The sequence below is a fragment of the Erigeron canadensis genome, chromosome 8, assembly GCF_010389155.1.
Source record: "Erigeron canadensis isolate Cc75 chromosome 8, C_canadensis_v1, whole genome shotgun sequence".
Lineage (NCBI taxonomy): Eukaryota > Viridiplantae > Streptophyta > Magnoliopsida > Asterales > Asteraceae > Erigeron > Erigeron canadensis.
Genome location: NC_057768.1, coordinates 44,515,808 through 44,536,439, shown reverse-complemented (window position 1 = coordinate 44,536,439; position 20,632 = coordinate 44,515,808). Strand labels below are relative to the sequence as shown.

General features: G+C 32.5%; 2 protein-coding genes across 2 annotated transcripts; both read left to right on the top strand.

The window, feature by feature from the left end:
• The first annotated feature begins 842 nt into the window (after positions 1-842).
• Positions 843-4,446, top strand: LOC122610058 (ADP-ribosylation factor 2). Its single transcript, XM_043783041.1, has 7 exons — positions 843-949; positions 1,692-1,861; positions 2,016-2,086; positions 2,253-2,372; positions 3,231-3,349; positions 3,727-3,808; positions 4,108-4,446. Exons 2-7 carry the CDS (start codon positions 1,714-1,716, stop codon positions 4,111-4,113), a joined length of 546 nt encoding a protein of 181 aa, XP_043638976.1. The 5' UTR covers positions 843-949; positions 1,692-1,713; the 3' UTR covers positions 4,114-4,446.
• A 10,827-nt stretch (positions 4,447-15,273) lies between these two features.
• LOC122580448 (BOI-related E3 ubiquitin-protein ligase 1-like) lies at positions 15,274-19,088 on the top strand. Its single transcript, XM_043752718.1, has 5 exons — positions 15,274-15,438; positions 15,519-15,554; positions 16,605-16,744; positions 17,280-17,641; positions 18,495-19,088. Exons 3-5 carry the CDS (start codon positions 16,639-16,641, stop codon positions 19,005-19,007), a joined length of 981 nt encoding a protein of 326 aa, XP_043608653.1. The 5' UTR covers positions 15,274-15,438; positions 15,519-15,554; positions 16,605-16,638; the 3' UTR covers positions 19,008-19,088.
• Positions 19,089-20,632: the final 1,544 nt, after the last annotated feature.

The following is a 20,632-nucleotide window of genomic DNA, read 5'->3' as shown; positions in this document are numbered from 1 at the left end:
CCGTTATTTTTATTTTGTTGTTAAGCATTATCACTCTGTCAAATTAATGTACAATCTTGGAAAGGAATTAATTATTTTATTTTTATTTTATTACTTACATGTATTTGATATAATAGAAGAAAATTAAAAATTGTTTAAGTTGATGGTTAGTTTCTATTAAACAAGATAGAACAAATTGTTTTTAACTTCGTAAATTTTATAGATTGTTCTATATCAATACGTTGATTTATAGTTATATGGGTAAAACGAGTGGTCAAGTGAGTTAACATGTTTGTAATTTGACAAGTTATATTATGATAAATAAATTGGTAGGTGTACCTATTAGATAAATTGTAGAGTATATATAAAATTATATTTTTAGTAACAAATTGATTGTATTATACCAAATGATCAACTCGAACCCGATCCAAAAAATTTAGTTTTCTGGTTGGCAGTTCAACGAACTACGACGTTTGACACAAAAGCTTTGAGTTGAGGCTATAGTTAGGGGCTTAGAGCTCGAGTTTAGAAATAGAGTTAGGGGTTGGAGCTTCTATTTCAACCCTTACTACACAAGTTTTTATTTCAAAAACCTTTCACAGCTTTTTAGAGGCTTTTCAAATGTTTTTCCAAACAAGGCTATAGTTTTAAAAAGGACTTATATTTGAAAGCTCGGGGCTTTTAAGCTCCTAAAAACCCTTAAAAAACCCCTTGGCAAACAGAGAGACTCTAACTTGATTTTTCCAAATGGGTTCAAATCGAATTTCGGGTCGGATCTAATTTGGAAAAGAGGTGGTGGTAAGTAGAATTAATGGTAAATAGAAATAAACGGGGGAGTGAGTAGATGTGTTATATAACCCCCTCATATTCATTATCGCATTTCTCGCCCCACCCCCTTTAATTTCACACACATATTCTCTCCTTCTCTCTCTCTCTTCAAATCGATCGTCTCTAAAAATCTTTTTCTCAGGTAAATCTGTAGATCCAGATCTCTTTGTTTTTACAGATCTCAACATTTTTGTATGTCAATTTCATATATCTATATCTGTATCTATACACACATCCAATTTGTGTATCAGGTCATGACCTAATTTACTATTTGCATGATTACTGTATGTAATTCCCCAATTTCCGCATGATTTTTTTTATCCGATTTGATCTGATCTGAATATCTATCTATGTATCTATATATATATATATATATAATGATGTAATTGTTTTGTGTTAGATCTAAATCTGGTTGTAGATTTTGATTGTTATGTGATTAGTTTCTCGAAAGTTTCATAGACCATGACATTGTTTTTTTTTCTGCAAATTGAGACTTTGATCTATAAAATACGAACGCATTTTATTTTCATCTTCTGTGCCTCAATGGTGTCTTGTTATGGCCTTGATGGCAAATGTATTGGATTCTAAATGCATTTTGACTTCATGATCAGCATTCTTTGAATTTTGTTGTAATATGTTTTGATCCCAGCATTATGTTTATTAGGGACGATGATTAGGCGAGTTTATCGATATGATTTTTAAAAAAACAACTTTTTTCAGATTTATTGTTTATCTGTTAGCCTTAGAGATAGGTTGTGGGATTTCTGGAATCTGTAGGTCTGCTAAGATTGTATTACTGCTAGCTTTTAAAGAGCAAATTATAAATGCAGATCAAACATTTTTTAGATCTTACATTTTTAATTGCGTGCTATTGTTTGCTGTAGGGATCCTCGATAGTATAAGAGGATGGGGCTAACTTTCACCAAGCTTTTTAGTCGGCTCTTTGCCAAGAAAGAGATGCGTATATTGATGGTGGGTCTCGATGCGGCTGGTAAGACCACCATTTTGTATAAGCTCAAGCTCGGTGAGATTGTCACCACCATCCCTACCATCGGTAAGCATATCATTTCTTTTAACATTGCCAGTTTGTTTACCATGTACTGTAGTCATACTTCTATATATTTCAAAAATCTGTTATTGAGTTACATTGTAGAATGCTTTTTGACTAGGCAAAATTAGTAAATAATAAATTTGTTTATATGTTTCAGGTTTCAATGTGGAGACTGTTGAGTACAAAAACATTAGCTTCACAGTGTGGGATGTCGGGGGTCAGGACAAGGTAGAAATAATAGCTAATGTAGTTCAACTTATGATTTTTGATCTTGCAGACCTTCCTGTCTTTTAAAATATCGTGTTTGAAGCAAAATTATTGTCTGTTTAAGGCTGGATAAATGGAAGATTTTTCTATACATTACATATTGTAACTATGTATGTTGTTTTTGCAGATCCGTCCACTATGGAGGCACTATTTCCAAAATACACAAGGTCTTATCTTCGTGGTTGATAGCAATGACAGGGACAGAGTCGTTGAGGCAAGAGATGAATTGCACAGGATGTTGAATGAGGTAAGTTTGCATTTTTCGACTGCCACTGTTTCTTTGCCTTTCATTAAAGACATAGGTTACTTAAGTATTGGGTTTACTACCAAGCAAATGGGCTTGTCATCTGTTAACCTTTTTCTGAACTTGTTTGTTATGTAATTTGCTTGCAAGTGTAGCACTCATGGTCCATACTGTATTTGCTCTATATGAATTTACATTCATGTTGTAGTCAACAATTACATGATTATCCTCTGGTTTTTTGTACTTTTAAACAGAAAGCTGCTATAAACTTTTTGAATGCTGGTTATATACTGTTTCTTTCATAATTTCATTGCCCTTCCCTGTGAAGAGCATTCTAAGAATGTCACTAAGTTAATATCTGCTCAAATCTAGTGTGAAGCACTCAAACCATCCCAGAAAGTCTACTTTGCAATTTTTTTTTATACCGACAGAGTTCTTTTCATAAAAAACCTGGCCTTCTGATTAGTTGGATGTTATTATGTTCCTAGTTCGTTCGCTATTATGTGAAGATTGCATAGCCGTTTTTGGACATTATCTGATAACATGAGATATTGCACGAAGAGGCTGTCAATGAGCTGTTAGATTTATTTGACATTTTGACCCAGTTATAAATGGATTATGATTTTATAGTTTTTATTTGTCATTATTTTCCAAAATTATTAACTTAGATTTATTAAACAGAACATAGATTCACATTGTTTACAAGTTGAGTTTATAAACATCTACTCCTGCAATTGTTGGAACAATGTTCTACTTCTTTAGTTCTTTGGTACATTTAATTGGGTCTGAGCACTTGAGCAGACAACTTTATATTATGATCAGTTCTACAATGACTAAATTGCGATACTTGTACCGTTTCAGGATGAGTTAAGAGATGCAGTTCTCCTTGTATTTGCTAACAAACAAGATCTCCCCAATGCAATGAATGCTGCTGAAATCACTGACAAGCTTGGACTCCACTCCCTCCGACAGCGCCACTGGTAATAATTAGGAAAAGTTTCTATCGAATGATATAGTTGTGTTTTCACAGTATTTCAAGTTACTGAGATAGTTCTACATTTCTACTCCGACAGCGCCACTGGTAATAATTAGGAAAAGTTTATGTCGAACGGTATAGTTGTGTTTCACAGTATTTCAAGCTATTGAGATTGTTCTACACTTCTACTATCACATTATATTTTGGTTACCAGCTAACCTCTGTATTGAATGATTGGAACACAAACTTATTTGGACTGGACAAAATCTAACCATGGTTCATGTAGTTCTGTTGCAGATTACACGTAGACAACATTAGAGAAGCGTGTTATTTTAAGAAATTGTTGACTCTATCATTAACCAGCTGTTTTTTTTTGCTCAGGTACATCCAGAGCACCTGTGCAACCTCTGGAGAGGGACTTTATGAGGGATTGGACTGGCTTTCCAACAACATAGCAAACAAGGCAAGTATTTTTGAGTAAATAATACTATTGCATTTTATGAATGTACTGACCCCCAAAGCAGTTTAACTTTTTGACGCAAAGTAGTTAATAAATTAATTTTATTTGAAAAGTAGTTAATAACTTAATAGTAGAGTGGTCAAATGTTACACTAGATGCCAAACAAACATCTTTTTTCCAAATCTACAATGATCGTCTGGTGATACTGCAAGAAATGGTTACAATTTCTCTTTGTTTGCAAGTAATGTGTACACATTTTGATTTTTCTATATGCTAATTTTTGTTGCCTTTTTTTTTTACAGGCATAAGGCGTTGATTGATGTTTCTTTTTACGAGGGTGGATCTTGGGCGGTTTCTCCTTCTAGTGATACCTGTAGTTTTGGAAACTGTTGTTTGAAAAGATGTTTTGCTTTTGATATAGAGGTTATGGATGTGTCTAATTGAATGAATACATTGTTTGTTTGTCTGGATTTGCATGTATGTCTTTAGGAAGTTATTATTCTTTTATCTGAAGTTGCAAGAGACTAAACCTTTTTCTTTTGTCGTCTTTAGAATATGTAGTTTGTTGGTATGCTTTGTATACCATTTGGTAAACATTATATGCTAAATTCAACTACTCTGAGAATGTTTCATGCTTTGTAGTTTTCGGTTTTCCTCTGCTTTTTTTTCTGGTAAACATTATATGTAAATTCCTAGTCGCAAAATTTGATACTTGTAAGCTGTAATGGCATGAATTTTAAGGGGTTAACATATGTATTGCAGCTTTACATATGTTTGGTTATTCGTACTCCAAGTGCATTTTCAGGGTGCATTTTTAAATATTTAAAATACTTGAGGGTTAAATCTGTAACTACTTTTTAAATTTCTTTCTTTGCAGTGCATATATGGGTACTGTTTTTACGATACCCATAATTTCCCCAAATTTTAATTATAGAACCAGTAAGATAGATAGTTTTCTTACTATATATACAGTGTTTTATCCAATAAACTCACTCACTTATATAGGTTCATCGAGAGTTTTGATCTTGGGCGGGTATTCAACCAATTTTCTTTTAGCTAATGTTAAGTTTGCTCATTACTTTGCTAGCTTTTACAGTAATTAGTCTGACAAATTTTAGATGAACGTGTTTGATCGAGCTGGGCCTTTTATTTTCCTACACAGACTAAATTTCAGTTTTTAAAAGCTAAAATCGATTGGACATTCTTTTTATTTAGCTACTTCTTTTTTGAATGTTTGATTATTTTGAGTTCAATTTTGGTTTCAACTCTTTTGGAACCCCACCAAACAAAAGACAATTTGGTATTGGATTCCCCATCGGGTACGGGTATTTTTGTCATCCCTAGTGGTGGATGGTCTTGTTATCGAACTATTAGTATTTGGTAATTGGTTGTGTTATACTGTCCAGATATACAGATCAATTATTATTTTTTTTCCGTGATAATAATAAATTTATGTTATTTTTACAACAATAAAAGGCATCATTAATAATTTTATAACAAATAAGGGATATCTCACGTTGAAAAAAAAATAAAAATTTGGCATATATAAAGTTGTAGGTTACTCCTATTATTAGCATACTAGATCTTAGAAGCGTGTCAAATACACGGGTTTTACAACATTATCAATAAAATTAGTTTATGAAACAAAAAATTCGCCTATATGTAAAATGTAAAAATATACTTAAAAAAGAATTGAGACATTCAAATGTAAATACCGAATGCTAAATCATATCAAGATTGGATGGCGTAGCAGAGTTTCTTTTATACAAACTCTTCCAGAGAAACAATATCCTAATCTTGATTACACAATTGACCGAGTTCTTATTTATGTCTTGCAAAAAAATAGTTTTATTTTCATTAGCAATGGTTGTTAAGAACAATATAAGTAGCAACTTGTTCGTCGGTTTTTAATGATTTCGGGTGTTGTGATTTTATTTGTATAGTTCGGTTTATATAAGAAGAATTTGTATTTTAAATATAGTTTGATTCAATTACTAAAATGATAATCCTTGTTATAGTCTGGTTACAGTTACTAATTATAGTCGTATTTCGTTATTAGATAGACATTAGACCATAAAAAATGGTTAAATTGGATTAAATTGTAAATTTGTGATGGAAAACCAAAAAACATAAATTAACTTAGACATGTGTTTATTTATTAGATCAGTTGCTTTTTAGTAAATATAGGCTTTTGACCTATGTCAAATAGACAGAAGATTTTTGACATTTTGAAATAAAATTAAGTGTTCAACTGTAATAACAAAAAAAAAAGTCAAATTAAATCAAAGTTTAAAAAACAAATCATATATCATCATTTATCTTTTGCAATACTTGTTTATAAAGGACATTTGTTATTCCGTTTTTTGGCTTACCGTCCTGTTGTTCATCCGTGTATTTATTTTATCCGTGTATTTATTTTATATGTTCAATGAGTTAATTTTTAGCAATCTGGGGAAGTTTGTTCATGTACGAAAATCATATTAAGTGGTGTAGTTAATTAGAAAATTTCATTAGATCACCATATGACTTACTGTTTTATCAATTTTTTACCCTGTTATTTTTTTATATTATTACTTCACCCTGTGGTGACTTTTTGTATCATTAGGCACCCCTGCTTTTAACGTCTATTAATGTGTCTCCGTTAACCACCTCATGACCTCATGTGCCTATTTCTTTCTTTCATCTACAACACTTAAACCTAATTTCAAATGATCAAAACTCAATTTAAAGATATAAAATTTCATCAAAACTCAAATCGAATCTGATTTCTTCATCATCATCAATAACACACATACATATACGTAATCTATCCACTATTATTATATATACACATAAACATACATATATGAAAACATATTCAAGATCTAACAACACCACCACCACTCTACCACTGCCAGTAAAGACATACATAAATATTTTTTGATCCAGATCTATAAAACCCACATATGATGGAGCGCTAGGTTATTAGCTTTACCCGGATATCTCACTGATTTCAAATCTTGTCAAAACAAACAATGGAAGATGGCGGAGGTGGTGTTGGATTTTTCGTCCGGAGTGGTGGGTTTCTCGTCATTTAGTAAGAGGGGCGGTTGGGTGGTGGTCGGTGATAGTGTATCTAGATTATATATATGTATGTATATGTATATAAGTTATATATACACGTTTGTGTATAGATAGATACAGATACTCATAATCATTTAATTTAATTTTCTTGACATTATCCTTTTAAACTTCATATTACCAGAAGATTCACAATCAATTATTTATAGATATAAAGGTTTGATATTTACCAATCATATCAAAGCAGTGAAGCACACCCGCCTGAACGAAGACTCGCAAGTAAATATATAGATATGAAATGAATGGATGAATGACCTGGTGGTGGTGTTGATGATTTGGATATGAAGATGAAGATGATGGTAAAAAGACAAAATTACCCTCATGTGCATAATGTGGAGCTTAACGGATAAACGTAAACGTCCGTTAAAGGGAGGTGTGCCTAATGATACAAAAAGTCACCACAGGGTGAAGTAATAATAATAAAAAACAACAGGGTAAAAAAATGATAATACAGTAAACCAAAGGGTGATCTAATGAAATTTTCTTTTATTTTAAATAGTTGCTTTTAGGGAAACATGTTCTAATCTAACCTTAATTACATAATTAATTGAATTTTCAATTAATTATTACAGTTGATATACATGCTTCCCCAAATATAATTAGTTTTACCTAAAAACTAATAAGACATTGATGTATGTAAATATGTTATTTTCTTTTTGTTATATGCATGCTTGTTTCGAACAGTAACAAATGTATTATTAGTTTTTAAGTTTCAATGAGATTTTATGGATAGCAGATGATTATTTATATCTAATTAACAACAATGATAAAAACAATAAAAGTAAAAGATCATTAATAGTATAATAATATTTTATTTTATATAGTTTGATTACTATGGTAATATCAATTTTACCAAAACTGACGAAAATTATAACATAATTTAAATATAGATATAAAGATAATTAAAATCTTATATAATAGTGTGAGCATTTAATAAAAATTTATATTAATAAGATATATTTAAAAAAGGAGGGATATTTTAAAATCTAAGATTAAAATCTTACATATTAGTGTGAGCATTTAATAAAAATTTATATTAATAAGATATATTTTAAAGATGAAGGATATTTTAAAATTTAAATTAATAAAATATGATGATATCATAATTAATTAAAAGGATGCATGATAGTACACAATTTTTAAAAATTTGCAATCGTACTCTTTTATTTGTTTTAAATTGATTAGTGGTCCCTCGTTAAATTAAAGGAAATATAACCCAAACTATAATTGCCCTTGGCTAATCTATATATACCTCTATATAATATAATGATTATGCATCCTTGTTGAAAATAGAGTTGCAAAATGATCATTTTATTCTTAATGTATTAATTTGCAACATGAGTCCCTTATCTTTTATAATATCCCACTAACTCTTTAGATCAATTACCTTACATCATTTACTTCCATCACTCATCGCCACTGACATCACCACTCGCTACCATCACTACCAGTCGGTGCCACCACCATATCACTGTCGCATTGCACGGTTTCTTCTATCTTCTCAGGTATTTCCACCACCACCTTTACATCATTTATACTACATCAACCTACACCACTCAACACCGTCAACATCACCAATAGTCGTCGTTATCACCACCCGTCACCAACAACACCAGACAATTGCAACACCAACGTCGTATTGCGCATGTACCATGCTAGTTTGTCCTTATCAGTATAAGCGTTTTCATTTAAACTTGTAATAATCATAATACATTGTGCCTAATTTCACAAATTCGTTCAAGTTTTATAGAAATTAGAAATGAACTAGTATTTTACCTCGTGCATTGTTGTGGAACACGTTTTTTAGATTACAATGTTTTATGTAACACCCCAAAGTTTTAAGGTAAGGAAATTAACCCCTTTTTATAGTTTTGACGTTAAATTAATTTCCTAGTATTTTTTTATACATATAGGTTAATTTAGTTGTAACTTTAACGGATAGCGGGTAAAAATTACCCAAAGGTGAAGGAAGGGGGGGTGGCATCACAAGAAGATGCCAGCCACATTTGTTTTGACTTGGTCACCATTCCACTCTCTTTTTCAATTCTTCTCCAACCTTCTTCACATTTTATTCAATCTAAATCCTATCCTTTCATGCAATCCAAACAAATCATCCAAGAATAATAACAATAATCATCTCCAATTATATTAGAAATTGAGAAGTTAGGGTTTGTGGTGTTAGTGGTGGTGACCGAAAATCCAAGAGAAAAGGGGGGAAGAAGAAATTGTGAACTAAGTCTTAAATTAAGTTCTTGAATCCCTTGAGGTATTGATTTCTTAACCTAATTTCTTTCTTTTCTAGGAAATGGGATTCTTGTTTTGGGTAAATTGGGAGTTTTTGCTAGAGATGAGTTTATGTATGAATTTCCCCAAATTCATGTATATCATGTTTTAGTTATTGAGTTGATTATTTAAAATTTGTTTATAATGAGAATGTTGGTAATGAAACTCCAACTATGAAAATGATGTTTTGGCTAGTTAAATGAAGTGAGTATACTCCAACTATGGTAATTCATGCATTATGATACGTTGATAGGTTGAAAGCTTGAATTGTTGCTATTGTGGTTATCTTGAATTGTTTATTGTGTCGCGAAGGATGTGAGTATACTTGCATATCTTTGTATTTTTGTTGGGTCAATTACCATTCGATGTTGGGTGTGTCCATATGTGGTAATTGATTTGGCGTTAGTCCCATGTTTATGGTTGAGTTTGATTACAGACCTAATTGGTGGCCATAGGCTCATGTGGAGCATTGTTATTGTGATATTTATTGTTATTGTAATCATTTGCTTATATGGATCCATGTAATGCTTGGTGCAAGGGTGAGCATTATGGATATGACACGACGGTGTCATAGTCCATATGCAACAATCCCTTGTGCATTGCCCTCCTTCGTTTATATGATTGTATGCAAGCATATTCACTAAGCATTCGTTTACTTTTCAGTTGTTTACCATTTTGTTATAGGTAGTTCTGGAAGAATGAACTAGGTTTAGTTGATCGGAAGCATTGGTTTGAAGTTGCTAGTTGATCTTGAAGGTGGCCATTCATGGAAGAATGACATACTTTTGATTAGAGACTTAGACATCCCTCCTAGCTTTGGCTCTTGGTACATAGTAGTTTCTCTTGTATGAAGGTTTGGTAATGTCAACTTTTGGGTCATGATTTCCTAAAATTGTAAGGTTGTATTTAGTATGGTGTTCAAAAAGGGCTTTTTGACAACTTGGATAATATGGGTAAATGACCCATATTGTGGTGTTTATGACAGTTGATTTAAATCGGTACTTTGATTATGTTGTAAAGGTGTTTTGAATTGGATGGTAACTAGTAATGATGTATTTGGAAGGCTGATTTATGAATTGGTATTATGTATGTTGTTTATGTGTTAAGTAGTGAAGTTTGGCAATCATGGTTCAGCTACTTCCCACTGCGGCGTAGTGGAGATCTTCGGGTCTGCGGGGTGTGGTGCTCCCACTACGGCGCAGTGGGTATTTTCTGGAAAAAATTTTTTTTTTCTCGTTTCTTTTATAAATCGAGTCTAGTCGTTTCATTTTAGTACAAATTTGGTAAAGGCACTAACAAACATTAATTTGACATTATAAGAATATAGACAAAATAGCTAAAGATCACTTTAAAGGAAAATAAACGTTACACCACACGCACCAAACAGGGTTACAACTAATATGACCTAATTTTCCAAAAAAAAAACAAACCTTCTCACGTAATTAAAACCGTTAATGTGTAATGTTAGGTATTAATAAAAGTTGTTTAATAAAAGCATATGAACATAATATAGAAATTTTAGGGGTTAAAATATAAAGAAGCAAAAGTTAAATATAGTTATACTTTATGATATTGATAGGCTAAAATATAGAAGATAAAAATTTTAGGAGGTTAAAAGTTAAAGAGATAAAAGCTGATGGGAAAAAAAGTAAACGCTTAAAACTTTAGGGGGTTAAAAGGTAAAGAGGTGAAAATTACATGAACAAAAGTGTAAAAAATTAAAACTCTAGGGGGGTAAAAGGTAAAAAGGTAAAAGTTGATGGATAAAAATGTAAGAGATTGAGACTTTAGGGGGGTAAAAGGTAAAAAGGTAAAAGTTACATAGCCAAAAATGTAAAGGTTATAACTTTAAGGGGTTAAAAGATAAAGTGGTGAATGTTATATATGCATATATAGTTGTATGTTATGCATAAAAAATTGTAAAAAAAAAAGTTGGTTCTTGGTATAGATACAATTATTAATACTTGTAATCGACATATTTATTTCTATTTTCAAAAATGAATGATCGATAGGATAATACAAGATGGGTACCCGTGTAATGCGACGGCGGTGACAGCAACGGTTGATACTAGTGGCGGTGGTGGTAACGATACGGTTATTAATATAAAAGTAATTGACGTAAATGATAGTGTAGTTATTTTATGGTGAAGAGATGTATCTTTTGTAAATAACTTTATTAAGAATATTATAGAGATATTAGGTATAAATATTTAAAATTAATTAATAAAGGAGATAGATAGTTTGGATAAATATGAGTGTAAAATATTGTAAGGATATATTGGGTAGATTTGGTGTGTGAGTTAGGAATACGTTGAAAACTAAGGGTATTTTGGATATTTTAAAGTAAGAGAGTTGAAAATAGGGGAGAGTAGTTTTTTTATTAATATAGTATAGACGAGATGGGTACCCGCGCAATGCGGCAGCGGTGGCGGCAATGGGTGGTGCTAGTTGCGGTGGTGGTAACGATATGGTTATTAACCTAAAATTAATTAATGTAAATGGTAGTATTTTATGGTTAAGGGATGTATGTTTTGTAAATAATTTCATTAAAAATATTATATAGATATATTAGGTGGAAATATTTAAATTAATTAATAAAGGAGATATATAGTTTGGATAAATATGAGTGTAAAATATTTTTGGGATATATTAGGTAGATTTAGTGTGTGAGTAGGGATGACAAATAAACCCATACCTGATGGTGAAATTTGAAACCCGACATATCTAGGCCGGGTCCGGGTATGCGGGTCTTGGACCGGGTATGGGGATGCTATTAAATTTTCTTGCGGGTCTGGGGATGGTTTTTGATTTAAACCCGCATACCTGACCCGTATACCCGAAACCTGCCCCGAACCGTATACCCAAACCCGTATACCAAATCCGTATAGTTTACATTATATAATATAATATTAGTATTTTTATTTCCAGTAGGTATTTAAATGTATAATATACTTATAGATTATTTAAAAGTTAATCACAGAACTTGTGCTTCTTGAATAATAGCTTGACTAAATGGAACTGCATATTTGACTATGCTCCTAAATTTAGTTCGCTGCAAAGAAATTGGCATATCACAACTCAGCTCTATAACCATAAATTTAGTTAATGAAATAGAATAGAGCTCTTGTCACAATTATAAAGGAATTTAGCAGTTGATACTATACTTATAGATATGTTATATGTATATAAATTAACGGATCCTCGATTACCCGTGGGGAAATCCGTTACCCGATGGTTAGTAAGTAAACGGGGACCCGTCGGGTCCGGGTCCAGGTTTGGGACGAGGATTTTTAATCGGGTCCGGGTCCGGGATTGCTTAAACCCGGACCATACCCGGCCCGTTGCCATCCCTATGTGTGAGTTAGGAATGCGTTGAAAATTAAGGGTATTTTGAGTATTTTAAAGGTAGAGAGTTGAAATGAGGGGAGAGTAATTTGTTTATTAATATAGTATAGATTATAATCCGCGTAATTTTATTTTGACTTACAAAATATTTTGAAGTTGTAAATTTTTCATAATAAATGCAAGTTTGAATAATCCTATATATTATACGAGTATTATGAATTACGTGACTTGGTCTACATAGAATATAGAATAATCTTATTTATATAAACTTAGTAGCGTAATCGCCAAAGATTATCGGTATACATTTATCATCCTCTAACACTCATTGATCCTAATGTTTAGGAAACGTATTAAAGTTTATTTCTATGTCCTAATACCGAATGTAAATTCTCTTTGTGATATGATAAATATGTTTAATTTGTTTATGACCGTCAACCAAAACAAAGGAAACGTCTAAAACTTTGTATCTAGACTTGAGGCAATATGCCAACATTACTCATATCGATAGAGATATAAATTCAAGTATAAATGCGAATTTGTGTATATACTATATAGACAATTATTATACTAGTAAATTCCATTTATTAAAATCACGCGTAACGCACCATCCGAATGGTGTGATAAGATGCCAATTGACAAAGACAATATTCCAACCCAATTTTACCATTTGAAAAATGAATAACACAAATCAATATAAACTTTTCTTTTTGTCACCAAACTCTTGTTCTCCGCCATGTCTTTTCAGACTCTTGTAGCGACCTCGATTGATGGTATATTTTGAGAATGTTCCGTGTAAACAAGAAACAGCATGATGTACCACAATGATACGGAGTATTTTATTATTATTTTTCTTGGTTTATTATAAGAAAGTGATTCGTACAGTACATAAATTACTTCATACGTTACATTGTTTTCTTACACTAGTGAAATATATATGACAGATTGTATATTGTACGTAGCACATGATATAGTTTTTTTTTGGTTTTTCTTTTAATTAAAATAGCATAATAATTAGTTAAAATACAGCATATATAATAAGAGAATATGAATAATAGAACATGGAAAGGTAATTCTAATCGTATATATTGTTGAACGTTGAAGAAATAAATATGGGGTGTAGTCAAAAGAAAAGTCCCAATCAATTAAGAAAGAAATGGCAGATGGCTCCGGAATTTCAATTTTGACCAACGGAGGGGGTCCAACAATTTTTGAAAAATATATATGCTATGCTCATGGAGTATTATTAATTTAACTACCAAGTTATCTACTCATTCCTACCAATTCAAGCATTGAAGTATGTCGTAAGCTACCGATTGGAAGCATTAGACATAATGGTAAATGGGGATAGATGGCCATAATATCAGGGATAGGGTCGTAAGTTTTGATTTGGATTATGCAGTTAATACTTTTATCTTTTGTAACAAATGTTAAGATTTTAAACATTTTCCCGCCCGAAGCATCGGACCAATGATCACCCATGACTTCTGTGATGTTTTTTTTTAACTTATAACACACTAAAATCTGAAAACAATATCTCTACTTTATGATATTAAAACCATCACTCAAGAAAAAGATATTATCTCATTTTTGTAGGATGGACTTTTGTTTTGCATTCTCACTTAAAGCATATAATCAATTTTGTTATGTTAATAAAAAGGAACTCTAAAATTTGTTAATATTACAAAAACCACATAGTTAAAAAGTTTTTTTGGATTTAATCTAGAGTATAATATGGTATTAAAGCTGTGTATAATGTGCATTAAAAAAATTTAATTTTTTATATCAAAAGTTAAATTTTTATAATAGATGTATAACTATTTTAAATACTTTAAATATAATTTTAACATTTACAAAACTCATAATAGAAAATGGGAAGTGATATATCTACAACATTTTGCCATTCACAACAATCCATGCTTTATACAGTTGTACATTGTACAGTATAACGTGTACATTTGTTGTGGATGGCAAAAAAATGTTGTACACATATCACTCCCAATAGAAAATGAATGGGGTGTCCTTCCCATATAGTTTAATAGTTGAGCACCAGATTTACATGTTGCAGGTCTCAAGTTCGAAACACGGGAAAGACATTTAAGAGATTTTCACAAATAAAGTCCCTCAGTGAAACATGTTTGAGTCCTGCAGAAGGGGCAAAGTTTTACCTCAATTAAATGTCGTGCTTTCGGACGGTTTAATTGAGGGTTTCTCCTCCTACTAGGTACTAAGTGAGAGACTCTCTACTGCGGACCCGGTTAAACAACGTAAAGTAGATTCCCTGTTGCGGGCAAATGATCCGCACCTTAAAAAAAAAATAAAAAAATGAGTGGGGTGGAGGATCACGTAATATATGTATCCTTAATTGTGAGGTTAATTTATTTTGATAAGGGTTTTTGCTTTCTAGGGTAATACTAGTTGCGATTTATAAAAAACTAGTACGAGTAATAATTTGGAAATGTGGAGTAAAGAAAGATGGAGCTGATGGATCGAGGAGGAAGCGTGATTCCAGAAATTTGCTGGGTCGCGTGTTCCTTGGGCCCCACAGTCTAGAGAGTTTCCCCCCTCCCCTACTCCCATTTCCATTTTTCACGCCTTTTCTTATTATTGTTATTATTATTATTTTTTATTTCTGTCCCTCGTGTCAGAAAAAATAAAATAAACTTAGAAAATAGTATTAAAGAAAAAAGGGTTTTATATATAAAAAGAAGTAGAAGAAGCAGTAGAAAGAAAGAAAGAAAGAAGATGGAAATGAAATCATATACGAGTAATATTTAATGTCTCAACGTCCATCTATCTAACACTACACCCACACCCACATCATCATTTATCTCTCTAATAATAATAATAATAATAATAATTCTAAAACCACTTTCTCTCATCTTCAGGTACATACATAATATTTTCATTTCTGTATTCATACATACATATATATATATATATTTATTTATTTTGTGAAAATTTGCAGGATCGATTCAAGATATTACTTTTCTTGTGGGTTCAGGTAAATTCTTATGCTATGTGTTTTCCTTATTCACTGATAATTGGTTTTTCATTTTATATATTATTAAAGTAATAAGAAAAAAAAAACTGTTTCTCAAATTTTAATTATATATATATATATATATATATATATATATATATATATATATAGTGGGCTTTATTTTGATGTTGTATGCAACACCAATTCAGTAATGGATTGGTGGTGTATGTATCATGTATTGGTCGGTTAGTTTTCGACCCACCGTAGATAAAATTAGTGAAATTTGCCCTTTAGTTTAGATTATAGTTGAGGACTTGACTGATAGGAATTCGTTCCCCAGCACAAATGCTTTGTTTTTGGTTTCATTTCTAGTTTACTACCCCCCCTTAGTGGTCCAAACTCCAAAATGGACTCTGGTCAGGGTTGTCTCACAAACCATCTTTTTTTGATAGGACTTGACTGATACGAGTTTTGGGTTAATTGAAACTAAAGAATGGGCTGTGACTAACTGAGTGTAGCATCATTTGCTGATGTATTTTGCTCCATCCGTCTTGGTCTTGGATGAAGCATCGTAACCGCGATAAAAGATAAAGTTTTTGGTCGTGTTATTCCTTGTTTCTTAGTCCGGTGACAATTAAGTGTTGGGATGCATCGTACTATTTGCAAATGTCACATTGCTATTTGTGCCAGTACTAAACTGTAAACTTTGGCCACGTTGGTGCTAAATGTATTTCCATAAAAACGTAACGTTGTCTTCGTTCCATCACTCACGTGAATACAATGAAATACAACATTATGTCGATTGATAATAACTTGCGTTGTTGTTCCCATTCTTGTCCTGGCATCCTTTGAAAATCTTCGTAATATAGCATTATGTCCGAACGGATAACTTGCATTATTGCTCAAATTATTGCATATCTATTTTTGATATGGAAACATATTCCTTGGGAATCATATGTGATTGGGTGCACAAATTGTTGGATGGTTGTGTAAAGGCATTACTTTTGGCATCGGCAACTTGTAGCATTTTCAAAATCTAATTCTTAAATTTTTTTTCAAAATTCTTTGTAGGTGGACCGTCATTGTATAAATCATTTTGTAAGAGATGTTGGGAGGAAGTAACAACAATTCATCAGTCCCTGTCTTTGTTGATGAGAACCTTTTCCGATACCCTTCAAATGCATCTAATCAGTTGCAACTATTCACAAATGGTGAGTTCCCATCCTTCTGAATTTAAAGTTAAATATCTTATGTTGGTCTTCTTCTCATTGCATCATTGATAATATATATTGATTTTTATGTTAGCGTTTTATTTGCCCTTATTTACTCCTCGAAAGCTGCTTTTGCTGAGATCTTGTGGTGTATCTTTTGTTTATGCTAGTTGATCGGTTTGCATTATATGATGCTGGGGTTGCCGGTTATCAAGTTGTGGGTAAAACAATGTATGTATATGTGTTCTGACCAAGCACAAAATTTCACATTTGGTTTCAGAATTTTGTACTTCTAAGGAAAAGTTTAAATTTTTGTTATAGAATTTTACAAAATTTGTTTCTACAGTTTCATAATCTTATCTGATATTGGTATTTCTTTTCCCGTTTGTCATTAGTATTGCTTTTGACAATCTGTGTCACGCGGCCTGTTTGGTTAATTTGTAATACAAATCATGCTTTTTTATTACCTTTTTGAATAAAAAAGGCTTTGCGTTTATATGAAACTTGATGTGTTGGATTGTCATTGTTGTTACAGTACCAGCTGCTTGTAATGCTGACCCAGTAAATTATTCTGCAAGAGAACATCGTAGTCCTGGTTTTCAGTCCAATAAACGACCAAGGGAAGCCGAGGATAATTGTATGCAGAAAAAGCTTCAAATTTCATTGAATAACAACTATTACCATGAGGATCCTGATTATCCTTCAAGCATCCTGAATCCACACCATGTGTCAACTGGTTTAAAGTTATCATATGACGACGAGGAACGGAACTCCTCTATCACTTCAGCAAGCGCAAGTATGACATTAACACCATCAATTATGTCCTCTTTTGGTGATAGCATGACAACTGAACTTGATCGACACAAAGAAGAATTTGAAAGATACGTTATGATACAGGTACTTTTTTATTCTCCCAACAAATGAGATCTGTGCAAACACTAATTGTCACTATAATTCACCTCTGGAGGTCATTATGCATTATGGGTATCTCATATTTATATTGGATTTCATTGTTCATTATTGATTTATACCTTATTAGTCATTAGATTTCTATGGAAAGGCTTTCCATCTAAAGTTGGGCTAATAGCATAAAAAGTAATATATTATTTTCAGTTTCCTAAAAAACTTCCAACTGGTAAAATTGACCCACCCATAAAAAGTAGTATTTTCTGTTTCCTAAAAGATATCTATCTTCGCCCACTGGTAAAATTGACGCACACACTCGATAAAACCGGGCATTGATACAAAATGCTCATTTCTTGAGACACTCTCCTAAAGTTGAAAATTTTGGAAGTTTGGATATCCATAATGAAAGGTTTTGAAGATCCCTGCCTTATATCAAAACGTTTTGAAAGTATTGTTATGCCAAACGTTTTGAAAGTATTGTTATGCCAAACGTTTTGAAAGTATTGTTATGCCAAACGTTTTGAAAGTATTGTTATGCCCAACGTTTTGAAAGTATTGTTATGCCTTGTATCAAAACGTTTTGAAGAATGGAAACAATTTCTATGAAGATGCCGATTCTTATTCTTTGGAGCATTGCTATGCCAAACGTTTTCCTAGTAATAGCTCGGGTGAGGGAACAAAGAGCCTTCATAGGACATAGAAAATACGATTATCCATGATATAAAGTTGAGGAAAGGTGGATATTCAAAGTTAATCTGATTCTGTTATGGATAAGTTTATTGTATTAATTTCAGCTTTACCGGTTTCTCTAATGTTGTCTAATTTTTACTCTGCCATTTGACAGGAAGAAAACATGTTAAAAGGGATGAGGGACATAAGGAAGAGACACATGTCTTCTCTCTTGGCTGCTATTGAGAAAAGGGTAGACAATAAACTACGTGAAAAAGAACTCGAAATAGAAACCTTGAACAGTAAAAACAAGGAACTTATGGAAAGAATTAAACAGGTGGCAAATGAAGCTCAGAATTGGCAATACAGAGCGAAGTACAATGAGTCAATGGTCAATATACTGAAAACAAACCTTCAGCAGGCACTGGCTCATGGAAACGACAACCAACTTAAAGAAGGATTTGGAGACACGGATGAAGTATCGTCCAGTGATCATAGAAATTTCCTTGGATTGAATACCTCTGTCGTGGGAAAGTCCATATGTAAAGCATGCAGGGCAAAAGAGGTGTCGGTTTTGGTAATGCCTTGTAGACACCTGAGTTTGTGTAAAGAATGTGATAGTTTTGCGAGTGTATGCCCAGTGTGCCAGATGGTTAAAACGGTTAGTGTGGAAGTGTACCTATCGTAAACCATCAAGAGTGAAGTTATATAACTTATAAAATGAAGAAATCACCCATACTTGATTAATTAATTTTTTTGTTACATTTTATATATGGAGTGTTTCTATATGCATTGTTTGCTGAATTGTTCACTGCTTCTAAAAGTGAACTTTGAGAAAATGAGCAATAGGTGTCATTTTGGTTCATTTGTTTGCGTTTGTTTTTTGAATACTGACGCACTCCTTATGTTTTGACAGGTATTTTATCAAATTTTCATGGTCATGCTAAACTGGAGAGAGGCAAAATACCACGATACAGATTGGTTACACAATCATCAGTTACATGACAACGTTGTGCAATTGAAATATGAGATCAAAATCCAGCTCGAAACAAGTTATAGAGCTTTAGGCTGAAACTTGTCTCACTCGATCCACCTCACATACACTGAACTTGTGAGCCTCAAATTTTAACACCGGTCATGGCCAATAAATTTTCCCAAAATAAATACATTAATTATACAGAACAAAAGTAACAAGTGGTTGATAAGTCATAGTGAATCCCCTGGTGTATAACCACAGCCACTCTCTGTGTAGACATAGGGATGTTGAAGGGTAAGTGAGTGAACTAGTTATCCACAAAAGTGATGTTTAATGCCAAACCTTGTGTATGAGATGTAGGATGCAAAACATTGCTTATAACCAACTACATAACCTACAAACAATGAACATGGTAACAGCTATCAAAGTTCAAATGAGCCACTTCAACTTTAAATCATCTGAATGATTAACGTCAAAATTTTATCTTGAACCGCATTTGGAACCCCTCTCACCTATCAAAGCAAACATCCTCATTTGGAGCATTGCATCAAAGAAAGGACTTCCCTTTAGGTGTCTGCAACTTCAATGTGAAGAATGTTGATCTCCATATCCGTATCCTTGGATGTCCGCTTTGTGACGATGATCACGAACCTGAACAACACCTCTCATCCATCAATTGCCTGATCATAAAAAAATATTTGGGACTTCGTGTTCAAGTGACAGACAGTTCTCTTGCCCGTGTTCACCTCAATTCCAGAACTAATTATCGATTTCTACAATCTCACCTCAATCCTTACTAAGTTGAAGTACTTTTATGATGCCACCATAAGAGCCATTATTTGGGTTTTTAGAGGCGAAATAACTTTCATCATCCATCTGAAACACCTGAATATACTCTTGGCCAGGATATTTTTAAAATATAAATTTTGTAGAATTCGTTCATAGAAATCTAAGATTCGGAAGAAGGAATTATCGACGATATTGAACTAATACATACAGGTTATATATTTCTACATATATGGCAAACAATATACATAATATTCCTTTAAATCAATGAGCTTCATACATTGTGAAAAATATCCGACTTGAACGAGCTCATTAGTTGAAATGATTAGTACACCACAAGTTTTTGGCAATACAGTACAACTTTGTAAAGCATATTTAGTGGTGTACCGACTTTTGACGGTGGTGTACAAATTGGTTCCCAATATTACTAGTTGTATGTCACACACACAACCCCATTGTAGCAAAGTGTTAACCTCTTTGGTAAACTATATATACGAGCCCATCTCCAATGTCAGTGTCATGATCGGTTTTAAGGATCCATGGCATACGGA

Coding starts and splice junctions, on each gene's coding strand:
- LOC122610058 (XM_043783041.1), top strand. CDS start 1,714: ATGGGGCTAACTTTCACCAAGCTTTTTAGTCGGCTCTTTGCCAAGAAA. Junction 1,862..2,015: donor CACCACCATCCCTACCATCG/GTAAGCATATCA, acceptor TATATGTTTCAG/GTTTCAATGTGGAGACTGTT. Junction 2,373..3,230: donor TGCACAGGATGTTGAATGAG/GTAAGTTTGCAT, acceptor GTACCGTTTCAG/GATGAGTTAAGAGATGCAGT.
- LOC122580448 (XM_043752718.1), top strand. CDS start 16,639: ATGTTGGGAGGAAGTAACAACAATTCATCAGTCCCTGTCTTTGTTGAT. Junction 16,745..17,279: donor GTTGCAACTATTCACAAATG/GTGAGTTCCCAT, acceptor TTGTTGTTACAG/TACCAGCTGCTTGTAATGCT. Junction 17,642..18,494: donor AAAGATACGTTATGATACAG/GTACTTTTTTAT, acceptor GCCATTTGACAG/GAAGAAAACATGTTAAAAGG.